General features: G+C 36.6%; 1 protein-coding gene across 1 annotated transcript in view; it reads left to right on the forward strand.

Annotated features, from left to right (window-relative positions):
• The window catches only part of ABCC4 (ATP binding cassette subfamily C member 4), a 261,117-nt gene that overhangs the window by 227,701 nt on the left and 11,194 nt on the right, over positions 1-22,222 (forward strand). The window contains exons 28-30 of the mRNA XM_027855684.1: positions 9,042-9,214; positions 9,589-9,694; positions 20,503-20,637. Of these exons, the coding sequence (XP_027711485.1) occupies positions 9,042-9,214; positions 9,589-9,694; positions 20,503-20,637 (414 nt within the window). The remainder of the gene's footprint in view (positions 1-9,041; positions 9,215-9,588; positions 9,695-20,502; positions 20,638-22,222) is intronic.

Below are 22,222 nucleotides of genomic sequence, written 5' to 3' on the forward strand. Positions count from 1 at the left end.
TTTAAATGACATTTAGTACCCATATTACACAAATTATTCTCAAAAATTGCAAACAAGAATACCGATTCCTTTTTTGAGACAGGTATAGTCCTAATATCTAAACCAGAAAAGAATAAAACACAGAAAGAGAGCTATTGACCAATATCATTAATTAAAACTGATTTTAAAAATTTAAATAAAATCCTGTCAGACTACAGCAACTTACACAAGGATCATCATGACCAAATTAGATTTATACCACAGATGCAAGGGTGGAAAACAGTCAACATAATTATGTTAAAAATAAAAACATATGAAACCACATGATTATCTCCATGAATGAGGAAAAGGCTTTTGACAAAGTATAACACTCATTTATGCTAAAAATCCTACAAAGTATAGGCATGGAGGGAACTTTTTTAATATAAAAAGTTACCAAAACCAAAAGCAACCTTATGCAATGGAGATGTACAAGAACCTTTCCCAGTAAATTCTAGAGTGAAGCAAGGATGCCCAAACTCATCAATATAATTCTGTAAATTCTAGCTACAGTAGTGAGACAGAAATTAAAGGTGTAGAGCTAGGTATAGAGGAGATAACACTAGCCCTATTTGTTGGTGATATGTTGGTTTACTAAAGAAATATTAAGGAATCAGCAAAGATATTAACTGAAACAATAGCTTCAGCAAAGTTATAATCTATACAATAAACCCTCAAGCATCAGCTGCCTTTCTATAAAATAATAACAAAATCCAAGACAATAATGCAGAAGTACCTTCCAAATTATTATAAAATGCATAAAATATCTAAGGATAAATCTACCAAAGCACACAAAACACTTGTATAGATTTTATTCTAAATTGATACTTAAAGAAATAAAGAACAACTCTAATAGCTGAAGAAATGTGCAGTGCTCATGGCTGGAGTATACCAGTATAATAAAAATTAAAATACTAACAAAGTTAATTTGCAATTTTAATGCTATGCTAATCAGTTATCAAAGGAATACTTTACAGAACTGGACAAAATGACAAAATTCATTTGGAAAAATAAAAGATCTAGAATATTAAGGGCAATAATAAAAGAGGTAAGGATGAAGGAGAGTAGCCCTCCAGCCCTAAAACTAAACTAAAGCAGCAATAAAAAAAAGCATATTTATTATGGTTAATTAGTTATTTTGTGTTAGTTGAAAAATAATTATTTAGGTCAGTGGAGCAGACTAGACAAGGAAGAATCAGAAACAGTGGAGCTGGTAAAACTGATAAGCAATTTGGCTGAAATTAGGCTTAGACCACACTTTATATCATATGTCACAATACATTTTAAATGAATATATGACCTTAATATTAAATATTATACTATAAAAAAATTAAGAGAAGTAGATCATATATGTCTCACAGCTATGGGTAGGAGATTCATTCTGAACCAAAGATAATGGAAATTACAAAAGATTACTTGGATAATTTTGATTACATGAAACTGAAAAACTTATGAACAAACAATATCAGTGCACCTAGGATAAGAAGGAAAGTGGTTGATGAGTGGGTGGGTGGGGGAAATCTTGGTATTAAATGTCTCTGATAAGGGTTTGGTGTCTAAGATATATAAGCAATTAATAGACACACACACACACACACACACACACACACACACACAGCCAATTCCCCAAAAGATAAATGATAAAAGTATGTGAACAATCAGTTTTCAAAAAAATTACAAATTATTAACAACCAAATGAACAAATGCTCTCATCACAAATAATCAAAAAAATGCAAATCAAAACAACCCTGAATTTTAACTTCTTACCCTATAAACTTCTTGCCTTGCAAAGTGACAAAAGATGGGAATAATCTATATTAGAGGGATTGTTAGAAAATAGACACATTATTTCATCTTCTGTTTGGAAGGTAATTGGCCATTTGGGGGTATTTAAGATTGTCAATTTCTTCATATGAATTGGGTGCATATTTATTCAGTGGTGGTATTGTTTTTGTTACAGAGACTGTGAATTGTAGTTGCAGGTAAATGATTTCACAACTTATTTCATAACTAAACATCCATAGGCTGTCTAGCTAATAAATTAATCCAGACAAAATCCATTCAGCCTTCCCTGATCCTACCATCCAGTGTCACCTGTCTCTTCCCTCTAGCCCTCACATTGTGGTTTGTCCTGTGCTTCTCTAATACATATGGTGTGTAATATACGCACATATGATATGTTACAGTTACCTGTAATTAGACTTCATCCCTCCTTTTGGACTGTAAGTGCCATGAGGGCAGAGACAATGCCTATTTAAAATACATATCTGCTCCCATTGTCAATCACAATGCTCTTGTTCATATATTAGGTGTTTATTTAATTTGTTATAATGTGTTTCTCTTACATAAAATCTAAATACATCTCATAGGTATAGCAAAGTCTGGATTACTCCCACCAGTTCCTCTAGTTTCTAATTTCCACTGGGCCCTTACTCCAACCCTTTTATTCCTTCCTATTTATTTATTTATTTTGTGTTACATTCCCCACTATAGCTATTCCAGACCCCTCTTTCCTTCCAGTCTCTCATAGCACTTCTCTCCTCACCTCAACAGAAGACCTTTCCTCCTGCTTTACTGAGAAACTAGAGGCCATTCACCCCTAGGTTCCCTTTTTCCCCCTACTTAATATCTCAAAGACACTTGGCATCATCTCTAATTCTCTCATCTTGTATAACTGTGGACAAGTCACTTAATCTCTCTTGGCCTCAGGTCCCCCCATTTGTAAAATGAGGGCTTTAGACATGGTGACTTCCAAGGGCCATAATCTGTTTCCTATCTGATGACTCATTCCATCCTGTTAACAAACATTCCCAGGTCTTTAAACGATCCTTTAAAAATCCTCATTATCTAGCCCACTCAATGTCTTCACTTCTTACCTCTCACTCAATTCTCGATACTTGCGATCTGACACCCAGCCTTACAGAAACTGTCTTCTCCAAAATTATCAAGAATTTAATTGCTGAGTCTTTTGGACTCGCTTCTCATCCTTCTGGATTCTGTAGGTATACTGTTGACCAACCTCTAAGACATTCTTTTCTTTGGGGATTTTCATTTTATTATACTCACTTAGTTCTCTAACCTGTCCGACCACTTCTTCTAAGACTCCTCTTCTAGATTATCACCTATATCCAACCCCTTAATAGTAGGTATGCCTCCGGTACTCTGTCTTGTGCTCTCTTCACTTGATAACCATAAGCTCCCGTGGGTTCAGTTATCTCCATGCGGATGACTCCCTGAGCTGTAGATCCATATCTAGTCTTTCTCCTTAGTTCTCATCTCTTATCACCAGCTGCTTAGGAGACATTTCAAAATGGGTATCTGATTGGCATCCAAATTCAATACAACTGAAATGGAACTCATTTCTTCCTCCAAACTCACCCCTCGTCAGAATTTCCCTGATCCTTTCTAATCCTAGCAGATAGGAAACAATATCTGTGTGCAGGTGTATATGCATGTATCCACATACATAATGTCTTACCCAATAAAATGTATAAAATCCTTGAGGGCGAAGACTTCCATTTTTGTCTTCATATCTCCAATGCCTAATTCAGTCAATACCCGACAAATAGTAAGTGCTTGATAAATGTTTATCTTGATTGACTAATATTTAGCTGATTAGTAGGCTAAAATTATTCTGAATTTTGTGCCAATTTTTCAACCAGTTCCATTACAATAGTTTATGATAACATTGTCTCAATAAGCCTTGCTCATATTTTAAATAGGTGACAGACTGGAGGGAAAAACTATCAATGTACTCTTAGGTATAAGAATTTTAATAAATAAAGGCACTGAAAATAAACTGAGGTGTTGCTAGAAAAACAATTCTATCTGTAACTAAATTCTGTATCTTTGAACTTTTGACAAAACATAAACTTGTTTCATCCTTAGAACCCCAGTTTTAAATTGTCTCCAGCAGAGTTCCTTGTTATTTTCTAACTTCCTTAGAAATACTGAAAATGACCGAAATGTTAACAACATAAAAATGGAATTTTAGAATGTCTCAGTGGAATTCAGACAAGACAATGATTAAGTATTTGATAACCAGGTTTACATATTTGTAAAATGAAATGAAATCCAGACCTATAGCATTAATCTTTCTTCAAAAAGTATTAGGTACTTGGATTAAATATTGAACTCTTTCCATTGGTTCATCTTTAACCGAGTTTCATCTTTAAAGGGCCTTAAATCCATTTCCTTAAGGACATTCAAATTCCTCAGGTTTCTTCAATTACTACTTAAAACTACTTAGTGGAAAAGGAAGTATCTGAACTCAAACTTAACCATGTTCTATGGACATATTCCTTTTCTTATCATTGTCTACCCACATTATATACATAGTTCCCTTCTTCCCATCGTTATGTTCTAACCCATAATAACATAATAAATTATGTTCATTATGGGCTGATTCTGAGTCCAGTATTATTGACAATTTTATCAATGTTTACTGGATTAGAGCTGATCATTTTCAGATAACAGCAAACTGGAAAGTTTGACCAATAGTCTATAGGGTTGTCATTGGGTTGGGGTTCATTAAATTAAAGGATTTTCACTTCCTTTGTGATATGATGATAAGTTCAAATTCCATTCTGCCCCCTTTGAACAGCTTAAAAGAAATTGTAATGTTTTTACTGATTCCCATAGAATACATAGCATTCAAAGCTGAAAAGAAACTGAAAGAGAGTCCATGGCCTTCATTGGGGCAAAATTTCCACCCAATTTCCTTCCGTCTTTCCTTTCTTCCTTCTTCTTTCCTTCCTTCCTTTCCCCCATCCTTTTCTCCTTTCCTCCCTCCTTTCTTGCCTGTGCTCCTTCCTATGGAAATCAAATATAACCACAATGAAGTCCAATAGCATCTGGATTTTTAAAAAATTTTCCTAAATTAGGCAATGACAATTTGATGTCTATCAAAAAAAAATTTACAAGAGTTCACAGGAAACTCAGGATAGTAAGCCCTCTAGAATGACATTCTGAAGACACAAAGGGGGTCTTGTTCAAAGAGACTGTCAGAGTATAAGAAACGCAACAATTTTTATGAAACAGAGCACAAGTGATTGCAGATGAATCCCAAAGCATGGCAAGTCTAAAAGAATGGTGTCAGGAGTCCTAAAGCTCAGAATGAGCCAAGGCTGAAAGCTAGGGAAGCACAACCAAAAGAGGGGAGTTTTTAAAGCTTTATTGGAGGATAATGGAAGATTAAAGAAAGTATAGAATCACTTGCAATTAGTTTTGAGTAGTACCAATAATATTTCATTAAAAAAGTACTGGTTTTCTTTAAAATGTGAAAAAAATTTAAATCTATTCATAAGGGTAATTTTGCTACCTTTTGAGAGTTTGTAAGAGGATTACTTCCAAATGTATCCTGAAATTCAGTAAGAAAGTGGAATTTGACATAAAAATTCAATTTTTATGCACCTTTTCAGGAATACAAATTGGAAATATTTGCACGTGATTCAATTTATGCCCCAAAACTTACGAGGAATATGGAGAATTTTAAGAAAACATAGAGATTAAAAAATAAAACCTAAATGGAAAAATTAAAGGCATTGGGAATATACAACTTGAAAAAGAAAAAGCAACTTAGGATAATAGTATTTTAGGAATTGGCATAATTTTTAAAATTACCTGGCCCAGATTCATTATTAACTCTCCACTGTTGCAAAGCAATGTGCTCCATTTTACTGAAATGAAAATTCACATCCTACACCCTCAAGGAGGTTATTGTCTAAGGCTATAAGACACGAACACAAATACCTGTAATGTGTTGGAAAGACCCAGATGAAGAAATGGACATAGAGAGGTGTGGCCTTTTATAATTTAACCTAGAATTATCCATCCAATTAATGACAAAGCTAGAACTCTAGAATATAGGTTTCCAGATTGTATTCTTGTACACTACTCTGTTATTCCTCATTGCCTCCTTTGTAGCTTTACTATTGCCCAATATGAGTTAGTTACTGATTGCTTTTTTTTCATCAAGATATATTAGGAAGTAATCTTAGACCTTTTTGATGGTAATAAAATAGCAAGGGTTACTTATGGAGCTTTTAAAACTTCCTCAAAGACCTTGTTAAATTCCATAGGTTACCTCTATTTGTGATGGTTGGAGTAATGACTCTTGACAGGATTCATTTTCATTAATGGAAATGGACGTTGTCTAGCCCATAGAAAGCAATTTGTTCCAAGTATGTGTTAAAGGATGTCAGTTTACTCTGTGTTGGCTCCTAGAAGGAGAAGATATGCTATTTAATGAAACTGCACGGTCCAGAGCAATGTTTGTGGGGATTTTCAAAGTGTTACTTCCATGTTTGTGACCCTGGGTTGAGTACAGGCTATGGGTGGTTTTATCAAGTCGGAAATACTATCAGTTAGGTGCCAGAAATATTGAGGTTGTGGCAGAGCAGGAGCTAGAACTTGGTACAAGTTCTAAAAACAACAGGCCTGTCCCCATGGTCTTTTAATTTTTGGTCTTTTGTTGTTTTCTTTTTCAAAGAAAATTGAAATTATACCGTTTATGTTGCTATGTTGTAGATTCTTTTAAGGTTTACAATTAGGACCATTTTATTGTTGTTTAGTCATTTTCAGTCATGTCTGCCTCTTCACAACCTGTTTGGGGTTTTCTTGGCAAAGATACTGGAGTGGTTTGTCATTTCGTTCTCTAGCTTATTTTACAAATGAGAAAACAGGCAAACAGGGTTAAGTGACCCAGGGTCACTCAGCTAGTAAGTTTCTGAGGCCAGATTGGAACTCAGGTCTTCCTCGTTCCAGGCCCAGTGCTCTATACACTGTGTCACCTCGCTGCCCTAGGACCATTTTGCAGAAGTAAAATGACTCTCTCACAGTCATACAGATAATAGATCTCCTGATACCAAGTCCAGTGTTCTTTCTGCTGTATTACATTACTTCCCTGAAGACAACTCAGGAAATATTGTTCTAGCAAGGGTGGTAAACCTGCATCCTTGAGGCCACATGTGGCCTTCTAGGTCCTTGGGTGCAGCCTTTTGACTGAGTCCAAGTTTTACAAAACAAATCCTCTCATTAAGGGGATTTGTTCTTTGAAGTTTGGATTCAGTCGAAGGGCCGCACTTGAAGACCTAGAGGGCCACATATGACCTTGAGGACGTAGGTTCTCCACACCCTTAGAGACAAGCACCTGCCAATCATTTACCCTGAACCCCACTTTCTCGTTTCTTAGAGCTTTAAAAGACCCTGACTCTAAGCAGGCTTTGAAAATGAACTTTTTCATTTCATAGCTATTGTTACATGGTTAAAAACTAGTTTGCCTTTATACTTTTGATTTTTGTTATTTATAATTGTAATTGTTGGATGCTTTAGCTGTCACCATTATTTAATGAGCTGGTTTGTTGACCCCTTCGGCTTCCTATATATAATCATTATGTGAACTCCTCAAGGACATGAGACTATATGATTTTGGCCTTCTTAGCCCCATGCACATAAGCACTTCAGAAATATTTGTTGAATTGTTGAACCGTAATTGCCTAATGTCTCCATTAAAACCCTTTTCCAAATCACATATTCTTAGAACTATGCCATCATACCAGTGGTAGCCCATGAAATCATTCTTGGAGATTAAGAGATTAGTTACCTGTAAACCACAGTTTTATGAAAGTAGAATTACCATAAACAAAACAACTGTCCTTTTGGTTTAGAGGGAATGACATACTTCAGAATAATACAGTACACCTTATTATCTATATTTCTCTCCTCTGTTGGCTTATGTAACACTAAAGTTTCTGCATTTACTTGCTATCACTTTGACCACTTCTTCTTAGTCTTCTTTGCTAATGTGTCTTTTTCTTGTACTATAAGTTTAGATGCCCCAAACCTCCTCTTCCTCTGTGCTTCTTTCTCTTTCCTTCCTTCCTTTCTCTTTCCTTCCTTCCTTCCTTTTTTCTTTCCTCCATTCTTTCCCTCCTCCCTCCCTCCCTCTCTTCTTTCCCTTTCTTCCTTCCTTTTCTCACTCCTTTCCTTCCTTCCTCCTCCTTCCTTCCTTCCATTCTTTTTTCTGTAGGAGGTGACACATGAACCAGGCCAAACCTTGAAGGGAGCTGGGTGGTGCCCAGAAGGGGAGTGCATTTCACCTATGAGGGATAAATAGTCTATGGGATAACCATAGAGAGAACGGCAAGTATCTAATTTGGGTGGGAAAAAAACAAAATGGTAAAGTACAGTAATATAAGCCTGGAAAGATAGGCTAGAGCTAAAAGATTTTTAATGTGAAGCCAAAGTAATTTATTGTATTTTAATCTTTGTGTGGACAGAGATAATGTGGTCTTCATCTTTTATTCCCCATTGCCTTGCATAGTATCTTGATTTAATGTATGTTTGTTATGGAATTGAATGTGTTAGGCTCAAAGCGTTGGAAATGAAGTTAAATTAACACTTGAAGTTTATAGATGGGACCAAAATTTGGAGGGATCCCCAAAGAAATCAGGCAATAGATCTCATGAAATAGGTTTTACCTTTTTTTCTTCTTGAAAAATATCTATTTCTAGATAAAAGTATATTTTCAAGCCACCCAATATAGTAATTTATCTGTCAGAGTACATAGATATTCAGAGAACCACAGGCCCTGAAGTTACTTTTCAAATAAAAAATAACAAATTTTCTCACATTGAACCTAAGGAATTCTTATAGTGCCTGTTTCAAAATGGAATTGGCATGGCCTATGTTAGCATGCGATAGAATCATGAATAGACTTGTAAAAAGATTGAAATAAATGTTACGCTTGTTGATATTTGTCAAAAGACGTATCTAAGTTCCCATTACATTTGTTCTCCAAAGTAAAAAATAAAAAGTTTGCCTTGACATGTCAATACTTTGCCTCATAATTAACTGTTGGGAGTAACCCTCCTAGTCACTCAAGCATTTGTGGGCTAGGGATGACACGAGCAACTTATGTCTCCTGAAGTAAAAAAATCTTTGAAGATGCCATGGCTGATTGACGTTATTTCTTCAATAAGAATTAGTTTAGAAAGTCATCCTTCACCTTTACTTCCCTGCAGGTACAACTTAAAGAAGCTATCGAAGATCTTCCAGGCAAAATGGATACCGAGTTGGCAGAAGCAGGATCCAACTTTAGTGTGGGACAAAGACAGCTGGTTTGCCTTGCCCGGGCTATTCTCAGGAAAAATCGAATATTGATTATCGATGAAGCAACAGCTAATGTGGATCCAAGGTACAGAAATAAGGGTCTTGCTATTATGATACAACATTGATAATAGCATAAATGGATGATAAAAGTGTCATGGTACCCAAAATTCTTTTAGTGCTTTTTCTGGAGATAGAACAAACATCCTTTTTTTAAAAAATGCGAATATTTAATTTGCTACCTACCAGGTAAAAATTGTTTTCTGTCGTTCTATAAAAAATATGTCTTAGTCATTCATCTCCTTCCCCAATTTTGGTTTTAAAAAATAGAAGTATTCTTACTTATTTTTATATGTAAGGACTTTTTTCTTCCCCACAACTAAAGTATAATATACTTTTTTATTGTTTTCTCTTTTTCTTTGGCATTTTCTCTTCTGCATTGAATTTTTTGTCTTATTTCAGGACGGATGAATTAATACAGAAGACCATTCGTGAGAAGTTTGATCAGTGTACTGTGTTGACCATTGCACACAGGTTAAACACTATTATCGATAGTGACAAGATAATGGTAAGAAGACTATATATTTGTCATTTGCTTTTTATTTGCTTTTTTGATTTCTCGCATTCTCTCATCTCAGTCTAAGCCCTACAGAAGGTGATTTGAACAAAAGACAATACATAATTGCCAGGATTTATGGAATACTGTGAGAACACTTTTTATACCTTATATCATCCTTGAAACAACTCTGTGAGGTAGGAAACTGAGGCCCAGAGAAAAGACTCACCCAGGGTGACATAGCTGATAAATATTAAAAGCAAGATTTAAACCTAGGCCTTCTTTGATGCCAATTCTAGGGCTCTTTCCATTCTGCTTGCCTTTTCTTGAGACTATCATATCTCACAACAACCTCTAACATTCATTAATCTTAGAAGCACATGGCTTCAGGGTATTTTTTTTCCTGTCTTATCAATCCAAATTTTAATAATCTTACAAATTGATTATTTTAGACCATTTAGGAAATGTCTTACACTAATCAAACAAGTAAAGCCCCAGTGAAAATCTGTGACTGGTCAGATCCTCTTCCTTGTTAGACACTAGGATAGATAAAATTTTCTTTAGGCTTATCACAAGTATGTTATATGGGACTACACAGATTGACAAGAAAGGGGGGGAGAAAAGGGAATGGAGAAGGGTCAGCATTTTCCTGACAAAGATGCTCCTGACATCTTTTATAGGTTTATGTCAACCCTTCAGTATGACATCAGGAATTTTGCTGCTAGGTGATGCCCAGTCTGACTTCTTAGGCAACTTTATCATCACTAACAGTGCCCATGTTTCACAGTAAGCATCCAATTGGGATCATTGATGACAGCATCCTGGAATATAACCCCCATGTAAAGTGCCAGCAGTGAAGCCATGATTTTCCCACCACTACACAAGGCAGTATACCCATAGTGAATGGATAATAGCAGGATGCCCACACCACATTGGGTAGTGAATTGAACTAGGTCAAAGATCAACAGTAAGGGCACAGGACAGGTTTCCAGATGCATTTAATGTAAGCACAGCTTTCAGCAATGTGTCATAACCAGACTTCTAGAAACCACCAGCTGAACACTGCTGTGCTGGACAGTCAGATCAAAGCAATGGCATGACCCTTCTAGAGCAATGAAAATAAACACTGACAATCCTGAAAAAATAGAGGGTGACCCTTAGATTCAAGACTGACCTGGAAAATTGTGCAGGGCTCTATGTAAGCCCTCATGTTATCTCCTCAGTTCAATTAAAGCTATAAAAATGAATATCTCACTCCATTTTTCACTAATCTTTCTTTTCTCATCAGGATTACATTTGATAGACTACAGAATTTTTTTTCTTTGTATATTTGGCCATTTCTACTTTGAACTTTTAACCGTTTTGAAGGACTTTGGAGGGAGTTGAATCCTTTATCAGAAAAGCAATTTGAGCTTTAGGCAAATAAACATTGGGGTGCTGGAATTAGAGTTCAGAACACACATTCAAATCCTGCCTCTGATGTTGACCAGCTGTGTGTCCATAGACAACTCTCCTCGTTTCCCTCTGAGCCTCAATTTCCTCAACTATAAAACTCCGCTACTTATTACTGCAGTGACAGGTACAGTGTTTTTGTGAGGCTTGTGTGAAATAATGTTAGTAAAGTACTTTGCAGAACTTCAGAGTGCAATGTAAATTTCTAGTCTGGAATTTCCTCCCTTAAACTGTATCTTCATCTTTTTCAGCATTCTCTGATAACCTTTTTTATCAGATTATTCTCCTGTGTCCATGGACCTGCTCAATCAGAGTATGTCTTCCTAGTGTGATGGTCACTGTGGTGGAAAAACTGCTGCCCCTTAACAGGGAAGAACTGGGAATGTTCAGGTTGGACACCAGGCATCAAAACCCCTGCCCACTTTGAAAGGGAAGACCTCCTAGGAAAAAACCTTACTAGTTTAGGAGAACAAGTATGTATTTATTTCTTCAGCTGTGACAGTCAAGCATTAATGTACCTGATCACAAGGACCCAGGTGTTCCCCAACTTAAGTGAGGTGAAATCCTCAAGACTCTCTGCTTTTGCCCTGATGTAAACTTTGTTTGATTAACTCAGTCATTATCAATAAACATTTATTAAGCTCCTACTATGTGCCAGGCACTATGCTAAGCACTGAAGAAACAAAAGAGGAAAAAGGCAGGCCCTGCCCTCAAGGAGTTTACAATCTAATAGGGAAGACAGTATGCAAACAAATATATACATAGCAAACTATATGCAGGATAAACAGGAAATAAACAACAGAGGGAGGCACTAGAATTAAAAGGGTTTGGGGAAGACTTCCTGTAGAAGGTGGGATTTTAGTTTGGACTTGAAAGACGCCAGGGAGGTCATTAGTCAGAGTAGAGGGAGAGCTTTGGGGGGGGGGGGGAGGTGACAATCAAGGAAAATGCCTGAAGCTGAGAGATGGAGGGTCTTGTTTAAGGGATAGCCAGTAGTCAGTGTCACTGGATCAAAGTGAACATGTTAAGGGAGTAAGGTGTAAGAAGAATGGAAAGCCAGGAAGAGGCTAGGTTATGAAGGGCTCAGCTGACAAGCATTTTTTGACTATTGCAAGAAGGTGCCTAGCACTCAGTGCCCTCAGGGAAGCATTCTCCCAGGGGTAGGTAGGGATAGGGACTATTTCATTGGGGTAGGGGAACCATTAGGTGAGCAAACTCCCTCTACTAATACAAGCCGGTAGCTTTTCTGCTATTTATAATCTTAAGGTAGAGAATTGAAAAGTTAAGTGACTTGCCCAAAGTCAATATGTAAGTGTCCTTCTCTTTATATACATAATTTTATACAAAATACATCTAAGGTATTCTTTCCCCTGCCCCCCACCATACAAAAAATCCCCCCCCACCTACCTCAATCTAGATCTTCTTAGGCTAAATCATGTTGTCTTTTCATTTATTTTAGGTACAGTAAACTTTAAGCCTTTTGAGTAAAGCAGCCAGGGCTGCTGATGTTTCCAAGCTCAGGTTGAGACTAGGAGAGTACAGAATGCTAATGAAATGGCTAAGCAACATTGCTGTCATAATAAAGTCATGTAATTGCAAGTGTTTAGGTGTAATAATTGAATTTTGCTTCACTGGTGAATACTTCTCCACAAAGAAGGATGGAGATGATTTTGTTTACTCTTAACTAAATCAAACAAAGGGCTTGTTAGGAAATAACTGTGACCTAATTAATAGCTTTGTTTATATGTTGGCTCTCCAAAGGGATTTACCCAGTTTGGGTTCATTAAATGCCATTGATTTGTTAGGCTTAGAATGCCAGTTTATAAAGTCATTCTCTTGATTTTAACTTTATTTAACATAGTATAGTCATAAATGACAGCTAATTTAATCTTCATTTGCTTAGTTGCTACAAAACAGTGGAGCAAGACAGACAAATTAGAAATCCTCTTTCTCCTGATACCACTATCTCCCCATTGAAGACAGCTCCTGTGCTGTCTTTTAGGATTAGCTAGTTAATTGTGACCTGCTTTCTCTTTAGCTAACAGCATAGGCAGCCTTCCCTCAGAATCCCACTATGCCCCAGTCCCTGCTTTACTTTTTCCTTGTGTAAGAAATATCAATAGCTGAGGAATAGAAGAGAATTCTGAAATTATTCCATTAGTAGTGTTGTCTGAGTCATGGGACTTTTTAGTTATCAGACAGAAAAAATGTTCAGGACCAAAAAGGGATCCTGGTCACTGTTTTTTTTTTTTCTTTCCTCTTTACTTTCAGCTATATAATTTCATACTCTTGGACCCAATTCTAACCCCCCCCTGCTCCCCTGCAATGCTCATCTCTTCATAAACAAGAGCCCTTTCTTTGAAAAAATAAAACACATAATTTATACCTAAATAAAAAGGGCAGATAGTTGGCACAGTAGATAGAGCACCACACCTGGAGTCAGGAAGACTCCTCTTCCTGAGTTCAAATTGGGCCTCAGACACTTACTAGCTGTGTGACCCTGGGTGAGGTAAACCCTGTTTACCTCAGTTTCCTCATCTTTAAAATGAGCTAGAGAAGGAAATGGCAAACCACTCCAGTATCTTTGCCAAGAAAACTCCAAAAGAGGTCACAAAGAGTCAGACACGACTGAAAAATGACAAAACACCAGTAAAAATTGTTGTCTGAGTCATGGGATTATTTAGTTATCAGCTGGAGACTGCTGAAAGAGTTAAGATAGAAAAATGTTCAGGACCAAAAGGGGATCCTGGTCGCTAGATGGGTTTTTTTTTTTCCTCTTTACTTTCAGCTATGTGATTTCATAATCTTAGACCCACCCCACACCTCACCTGAAATGCTCAGCTCATCTCTTCATAAACAAGAGTCCTTTCTCAGAGGTGTTTTCTTTGAAAAAATGAAACATGTAATTTATACCTGGAGAAAGAACAGCAACAACTAAGGGTCAATTATTTAAAGCTATATTTCAATACTGTTTCCACATTTATAATTTTGTGATCCCTTATTGAGACTATCTAGATGTTTTGTTACTGGTTTTATGTAGAGCTTTCCACCACATGCAAGGGCACGTTTTTTTGCCCTTTTGCATCATGAACAAAATGTCTGGAGAGATATGACTCCCAGGTTTTCTGAGCAATAAACAAAACAATGGTTAACATTAAAAACAATACTGTAAAACCCAATGGGGTGGGAGTGTAGGGGTGGAGAAGTTGAATAGAAAATTAATTGTAAGCAAAATTGCAAACAGTTAGAGAGGTTCTTAAATATATAACTGTGTCTTTATTGCCATTTTGAATCAAAACACGTTGATATGGAATATTTTGATTGTCCCAACCAAAGTTCGAAATTGTCGCTTAGTTTTCACATGATGATCATGTCACCTCTAATCTCCTGTGACTCCCTGTTACCATCAGCATCATACACAAAATCTTCTGCTTAGCATTCAAAGCCTTTCATAACTTAGCCTCCTCCTACCTTTCCAGTCTTCTTACACCATACTCCCCACCATGTACTCTTCAGTCCAGTGGTCCTGGCTTCCTTGCTGTTCCTGGATTAAGACATTTCACATCTTATGTCTTTGAATATTTTCTCTGGCTGTCCTCCATGCCCGGGTGCTCTCCACCTACTGACCTATCAGACTTCCTTCAAATCCCAACTAGAATCTTGTCTTCTGGAAACCTTTCCCAACCCTTTTTAATTCTAGTTAATTATTTCCAATTTATCCTGAATATAGCTTATTTTTGCCTATTTGTTTGCTTATCTCCCCCTTTAGACTGTGAGTTCCTTGAGGTCAGGGACTGTCTTTTGTTTCTTTTTTATCCTAGCACTTGGCACAGTGCCTGGCACATAGTAGGTACTTAATAAACGTTTTATTGACTGATTGAAGCTGAAATACTAAAGTTAGATAACTTGTTTTATATCACATAATCATATGGAAAGCGAAAAACAGAACTCAAGGCCAGGTAGATTGGCTGCCTGACTGCTTTGAGACACAGCATGGTATAAACAGAAAGAGGAATAGACATAAGGATAGAACATCTCATGGAGGTGGGCCTCAATGTTCATATCTGTAAGAGGGAGGTAGTAGTATTTGTAATACCAAATTCACAGGGTTTTGGTGAGGAGAGAACCTCGTAATCTATAGAAAGCTACATAAATGGAAGGCTCCATTTTGTTTTTCTTTAAGCGTAGTCTTGTTGGCAACAATGATATGCAAAATTGTATTGTCAGTTTGCATCTATCCTTACATAAATATGCCTCCTCCCATCACACCCTGTGAATACCATTACACTTACTGGCTGCATGGATAGTAAAAGGAGCACTGAATATGAAGCCTGAAGACCTGGATTCCACCCCATTTTTGCTTCTTAACTAGCTGAGTGACTTGGCCTACAAAAAAGAAAGTGGTGAATTTGATGGTGTCCAAATTTACTCATTTCTAAGTCCTCTGATTCTTCTAATTCCTCCAAATGAAGATTTTTTTTTTTGCTTTATTGTTGTTTTATGGTCCATTTAATTTCAAAATGATGTCCCTTCACTTTGGAACTGATTATTTTAATGTTTTATTCAAAAAACTCAAGTCCATAACAGTGGTTCAGAATATTTGCACATGTGACTGATATCCAGGTCAGCAATAGGCCTTTGTTATCAATGAATATAGCATAATTTCCCTAACCCACTGCAGAGAAGCAGTTTCTGATGATCAGTTCTTGAAATACAGAATCTCAGAATGGAAGGGTCTCCATGCTTATTTATTTTACACAGTTAGTGCAAACATTATTCCCAATATTGACAATGGTAGTCCCATTTGTGTCTGTGCATTGCTTCATAAGGTATCCTATTCCAGTTTTCACACAGTTCTAAATTGTTGGGAAGTTCTTGGTACTGAGATCATAATTCCTTCAATTCTTTTTTTATGGTTCATTTTGTAATCTGAAAGGCTAGGTGACTCTCAGAGCCTTTTGGTCAGTAACAAAAATGATGCAGAACAATCTCGATTCTCTCTTGCTTTACCAGTACAGTGAGCTGTAGTGCCATCTTGTAAATGCCTGTCCAAGGCATCTAAAACCTTGGCTGAGGTAGTATATATACAAACTTCAGTCGATGGCAGTTACGTTCTATTTAGTACGTCTCTGTGTGGTTAGGGTAAAGGTTGCTTGTTCTGATAAAGTTATTTCCTGGTAATTAAATGGAAATATCCTTTTTTTTTTTAAACATGAGTATGACAGGAGCACAATAAATAGTTTGAGCCCCGGGCACAGCTTTAGTCACAGTAGAAGTAGAATGAAGAAAAATATTTGCATGGGTGTGTAAATATTTTTTAAATCACACAAAGCCAATCTAGGAAAACACCCTATTTCTGAAAGGGTGTTCCTACTTTAAGGAATACCAGAGGGGCTGAAATATTTAGCTTCTACTTTATATCTGATAAGAGGCAATATTACAGTACTATTACTCCCTTTTAAGTCCTCATCATTTGCCAGTTTATTTGTGGGTAGACCTATTGTTTATTGGAATTGTATGTAGTATGGTGGCCCCATTCTTATTGGATCTATCACATGAATCACAAGTCAGAGCTGTCATCTGTCTTTTAGCAGGCAGTTGTCATATCATGCCTGGGCTCCAAATGTAAAATTTCAGTTCATTTCAAGGTATTGTATTTTGATATGACTTGTACCAAAAAAGATCAGAGATGTATATTTTCATTTTATAGTTTTAAGAAGCACAATCTTATTAAGCTAACAAAAAAAAAATGTTAAGGCCAGACCCTTTGCGGTAAATTTTCATAATTTTGTCCTTAGAAGTGAAAACAATAGTACAAATCAAGGTAAAAGACATTCTTCAGCTAGAGTAATGACTCTCAACTAGAGGACTTAATCACTAATTCCTCATGCTGATGAAGCCCCAGGTAACTGTAATAAAACATGATCCCATTGTGTGAGCCCTGTTGCCAATCTACAGTCATAGTAGATAGAGTGTTGAAGTGGGATCTGGAAAACCTAGGTTCACATTCTGCCTCTTACACTTATTAGCAGTGGGTCCCTGAGCAGATCTCTTCCCCTCTCTGACCTTCAGTTTATTCATCTATAAAATGAAGGAATTGAACTAAATGGCCTTTCAGGTCTCTTTTTTCCATAAATTTATGATCCTTTTTTGAGATCATTGTTTAGTTCTGAACACAACATGGATTCTGTTTTCAGACCATTCCTTGTTCCCTCACACACACACCCTTCCACAGAGTTTATAAATTTATTCAGAATTGGACAACTGTGAGATATAAATAGCATTTGGCTCTTTTTTTCCATTAAAAATAAGGAAGTTGAACAATTTACTTTTCATAAGCCTTCTATGGCTTCTCCCATGAATGTGGAGTCATGACGTTTCTTGTAGCGATTACATTTTATCATTTAACAAGTAATTTGGTTTATTTTATTTGCATAGTCCTTAATGTGAGTGGAGCCTGTATTTAGAAATTGTGTATTTTCTTTAATTTCAGTAGGAGTGGTTATACTCTCTAATGCTATACTTAAGGAAAATTATACATTTGGGGCATCTAAATTGGAATGCCAAATTATAGGACATCTTAATTATCATGTGGATGTGACAGATTCAATTATTCTTGAACTCTTTTGAGAGAGCTGCCCTAAACAATGATTCATTGTAGTAAACAAAAGCTTAATAGGAAAACATCCTTTATGGGATCTAATAAATATTTCAGATTAAATTAGGTGGGACAGAATTAACTGAGATACCTGGGTGTATTTTTTTTTAAATGTGCCATGCTTAAAAATGTCAAATGTCTTATCACAGATTCTAAATTTGTTCTAAAATTGGGCACTGCTGTTCAATATTAATATTTTCCTTAGCATGAGATTTTTCATAGTTAATTCTCAGTTTCTTGTAGTAGTAGTTGAAAAAGATAGATTTAATCACTGAGATCCACAATTCTTAAGAGCCTCATTTGGGCCAACTGTTCCAGTTTTTCCCACCAGCAACCCAAGCCTCAAAACCATTAACCAAAGCCACTAATAAGTAGGAAAGTACAAAATTCCTCCCCCCACCCCTTATCCTTTGGTTGAGGCATTAATGAACAGTAAACTAGTGAAACGGCAAACAGAAAAAGGAGAGAGAAGCAAGAGACTTAGATAATTTGCAAATAGATAAACAGCCTTTGAGTGACAAAGCTTAAATAGACCACAGTATGGACTATAAAAAGGCAGCTAGGTGGCACAATGGATAAAGCACCAGGCCTAGAGTCAGGAAGACCTAAGTTCAAATCCAGCCTTAGAAGCTTACTAGATGTGTGATCCTGGGCAAGTCATTTAACCCAATTTGCTTCAGTTTTCTCATCTGTAAAATAAGCTGGCAAAGAAAATGGTAAGCCATTTATCTATGTATCTTTGCCAAGAAAAACCCCAAATGGGGTCATGAAAAGCCAGACATGACTGAAATAACTGAACAACAATGAAGTGGACCATAATCATTAGAATCTGGTGCCAAATATCATAATTGCTTCTTTAGTCCAATTCTTTTTTTAATTTAATAATTTTGTTTTCCCTTGATTATGAAAAAACCATTTTTAACATTCTTTTGACTTTCATATTCTCTTCTTCTGACCGTTTTCCCCCTCGTTGAGAAGGCAGGCAATTTGGTAAAGATTATATATGTGCAGGTCATGCAAAACATATTTCCACGTTAGTCCTGTTGTGCAGTAAAACACAGACAAGAAAAATAAAGTAAAAAAAGTATGCTTCAATCTACGTTCAGACTCCATCAGTTCTTTCTTTGGAGATGGCTAGCATTTTTCATCATAAATCCTTCAGAATTGTCATTGCATTGCTGAGAATAGCCAAATCCAGGAGTGGGGAACCAGCCTCCTCAAGGCCACATGTGGCCATCTAGGTCCTCAAGTTTGACCCTTTGACTGAATTGAAACTTCAAATTCCCTTAATAAAAGGATTTGTTCTGTAAATCTTGGACTCAGTCAAAGGCCTGCACTTGAAGACCTAGAGGGCCACATGTGGCCCCAAGGCCACAGGTTCCCCACCCCTGGACCAAGTCATTTAGAGTTGATCATCATACAATATTGCTGTTACTGTCTACAATGTTCTCCTGGTTCTGCTCACTTCACCTTGCATCAGTTGATGTTAAGTCTTTCCAGGTTTTTCTGGGAGCATCCTGCTCATTATTTCTTATAACACAGTAATATTTCATCACAATCATATGCAACAACTTGTTCAGCAGCCAGTCCCCAGTTGATGGACTTCCCCTTAATTTCCTGTTCTTTGCCACCATTCTTTAGTCCTATTCAGATAGAAAATAAAATTTCTGGAGATTTCTTCTGCGCAAACGAATGATGTAAAAGCTGCTTAGATAGCAGGCTGTTCCCTTGACTTTCCACTATTACAATACTAAAGTACAACCCTGATTGTGACTTCCCAGACTAAAACACCCTTCCTGGTCTAACATATCCCCATTAGTGTTTCATCATCTCTCCTGACCCTAATTAAAATGTAAACTCCTTAAGGGCATGGACTGTGTGTTTCTTTTATATTCATTTACCATGGTGTGTTCCACCCAAATTGATTTGACCACTGTGTATTCCAGATTCCTAGTGGTACCTGTGTGCCATTATACTGGGTACCCAATGAAATTTCAGGGCTTTCTCCCCAAAGTATTCCTTGACTTACTCAAGCTTCCTGCTCTGTGATTCTAAGCTGTCACAGACATCACTTTCTACATGCCACCGCATCACCCACCATTTAGATCTGATTTAGTAAGATGATCTAGCAGCCATAAAATTCTTAAGAATTTCTGTTTTCTAAAATCAGGAAGCTTTTTCATCCTTTTTAGTGCTTATAAACAGTAGCAAAGAGCTATAGTATGCCCTAGCCCTTAGCCTAGTGCCTAGCACATAGTAGGCATTTAATAAAAATTTGTTGATTGGGAATAAAATCTTTACTTGAGATATACTTTATAGAGATTATGATTTTAGGGGCAGCTAGGTGGTGCAGTGAGTAGAGCTCTGACCTTGGAGTCAGGAGGACCTGAGTTCAAATCAGACACTTGACACTTACTAGCTGTGTGACCCTGGGCAAGTCTCAACCCCAATTGCCTCACCAAGAAAAAAAAAAAAAAAGATTGTGATTTTAGTAATAATTGAGAACTTCTACTAGATTGGATTAGATCTTTCTTTGCTGAATAGGAATGGGGTATAATCAGACCTTTTGAACAGTCTCTTCAGCTGGACCACCTAAATAAACCATCTCTTGTCTGTCTCCCTCCTTTACCTCTTCCGAAATATTATGTTCATCATAATGCCTTGCTGCAAAGCATTGTGTTTTAAGATGTTTGCTTTTGCTGATTAACAGGTTTTGGAAGCAGGAAGATTGAAAGAATATGATGAGCCATATGTTTTGCTCCAAAATAAAGAAAGCCTGTTTTATAAGATGGTGCAGCAAACAGGCAAGGCTGAAGCCACCGTCCTCACTGAAACAGCAAAACAGGTAAGATTTTGCCAAGGTGTAATTAGCATCTGACTCTGCAGTTTTACCCTCCACAGCCATTTAACAAGCACTGTTTTCCACTATAGTTAAAAGCAACTGTAGTTAAGCTTTTCCAATTATAAACCTTCAGGATCCCAGCTTCATAACTGGGTCTTAAAAATACATCTCAACTTGAAACAAAACCTGCAAAGACTCAGCAAGAGAAATTACGTCTGCCTAGCAATACTTTGCTTAGAATTGTATTTATTTTTAACGATATGGGTTTAATTTAAGAGAAGCAGCATAGAATAAGTGGAAAGCAAATGAGTCTTGTTAAAATCAGAAGACTTGGATTTGATTCCCAACTCCACTATGTAAGTCACTTTACCTTTGAGTCTCAATTTCCTCATCTGTAAAATGGAGACAATAATATTAACCTCATCTCCTTCACAGGCCTATCATGAGGAAAATGCCTTATAAGCAGTAATAATTCCTTTTAGAAATCATTTAACATTTTTAAAATAATGTCCAAAATTAATTTTATTTTCAGATCTAAATTTATGCTAATGAAAATTAAGAGCCTTTGCGTTGGACTTATTGTGACTTCTGGTTGATTTATAAAAATGTACACATCGCTGGGGATTCATGAACTATGTTTTTAAAGGATTCTTATACACAAAATACTAGAAAAGTTTTCTGATCCCTTATCCCATAGATAAGGGAACACCTAAGTGCTGCATACAGGTATGAGGTTTCTGTATGGTCTGTAAGACTTTGTTCTTTTTCATCTCATCATCCTGGTTCATATTCTCTAGCATGTGTGTTTGCCATCCCTTCCCCCACGCACACATTTGCATATATTGGTGTAATTTGGAGAGTCTTATCAGGGTCTTCATGGAATACCTATAGCTTCTCCATACATAGAGAGATGCATTTTTAGGGAACACAGGTGCTCAGGGCACACTCCTAAAGGAAGGACTCTTCCACTGATGTTGCTTTCTAATCCCATCTGGGTTCAGCTTGTCTTCAGCCATCTGACCTTCTTCAGATTCAACTAACATATCCTTTAGTATGCACTAGGATGTTAAAATTAGGAGGCCTCTCCCTTACTGAGGAAGGGGACAGTTCTGTCAACTAATATTTTATCTTCATCTCCTTCCTTAACACTCCTGTTGGGCTTCTCTTCTGATAGACTGGAATTTCCTCGAGAGCAGGGACTGTTTTCTTTCTTTATCCCCAGTCCTTGACACATAGTAGGGATTTGCTAAGTGGTTGTTGATTGGTGTTTCATTTAGTAATTTATATAACAGTTTAAAAAGCTAATATGGAAAATGTTTGGAATGGAGGCCACAATATTATGTAGTAGTATATATTTCAAGCATATATATGTGTGGGTATATATATATATATATATATATATATATATATAGTAGTATATATTTCAAGTACACTATACATATTTTTGTTCAACTGCCATAACAGTTTAAAGAATAAAATGTACTCATAAAACATCCAGATTAAGTTTTTATTCACAGGGGAGTATGTTGTAATTTTAGCATTTGGTTATTTAATAAATATTTTGATAGTATATTTTGGGGTGTATATA

Source organism: Vombatus ursinus, unplaced genomic scaffold (assembly GCF_900497805.2).
Source record: "Vombatus ursinus unplaced genomic scaffold, bare-nosed wombat genome assembly UNPS02011014.1, whole genome shotgun sequence".
Taxonomy (NCBI): Eukaryota; Metazoa; Chordata; class Mammalia; order Diprotodontia; family Vombatidae; genus Vombatus; species Vombatus ursinus.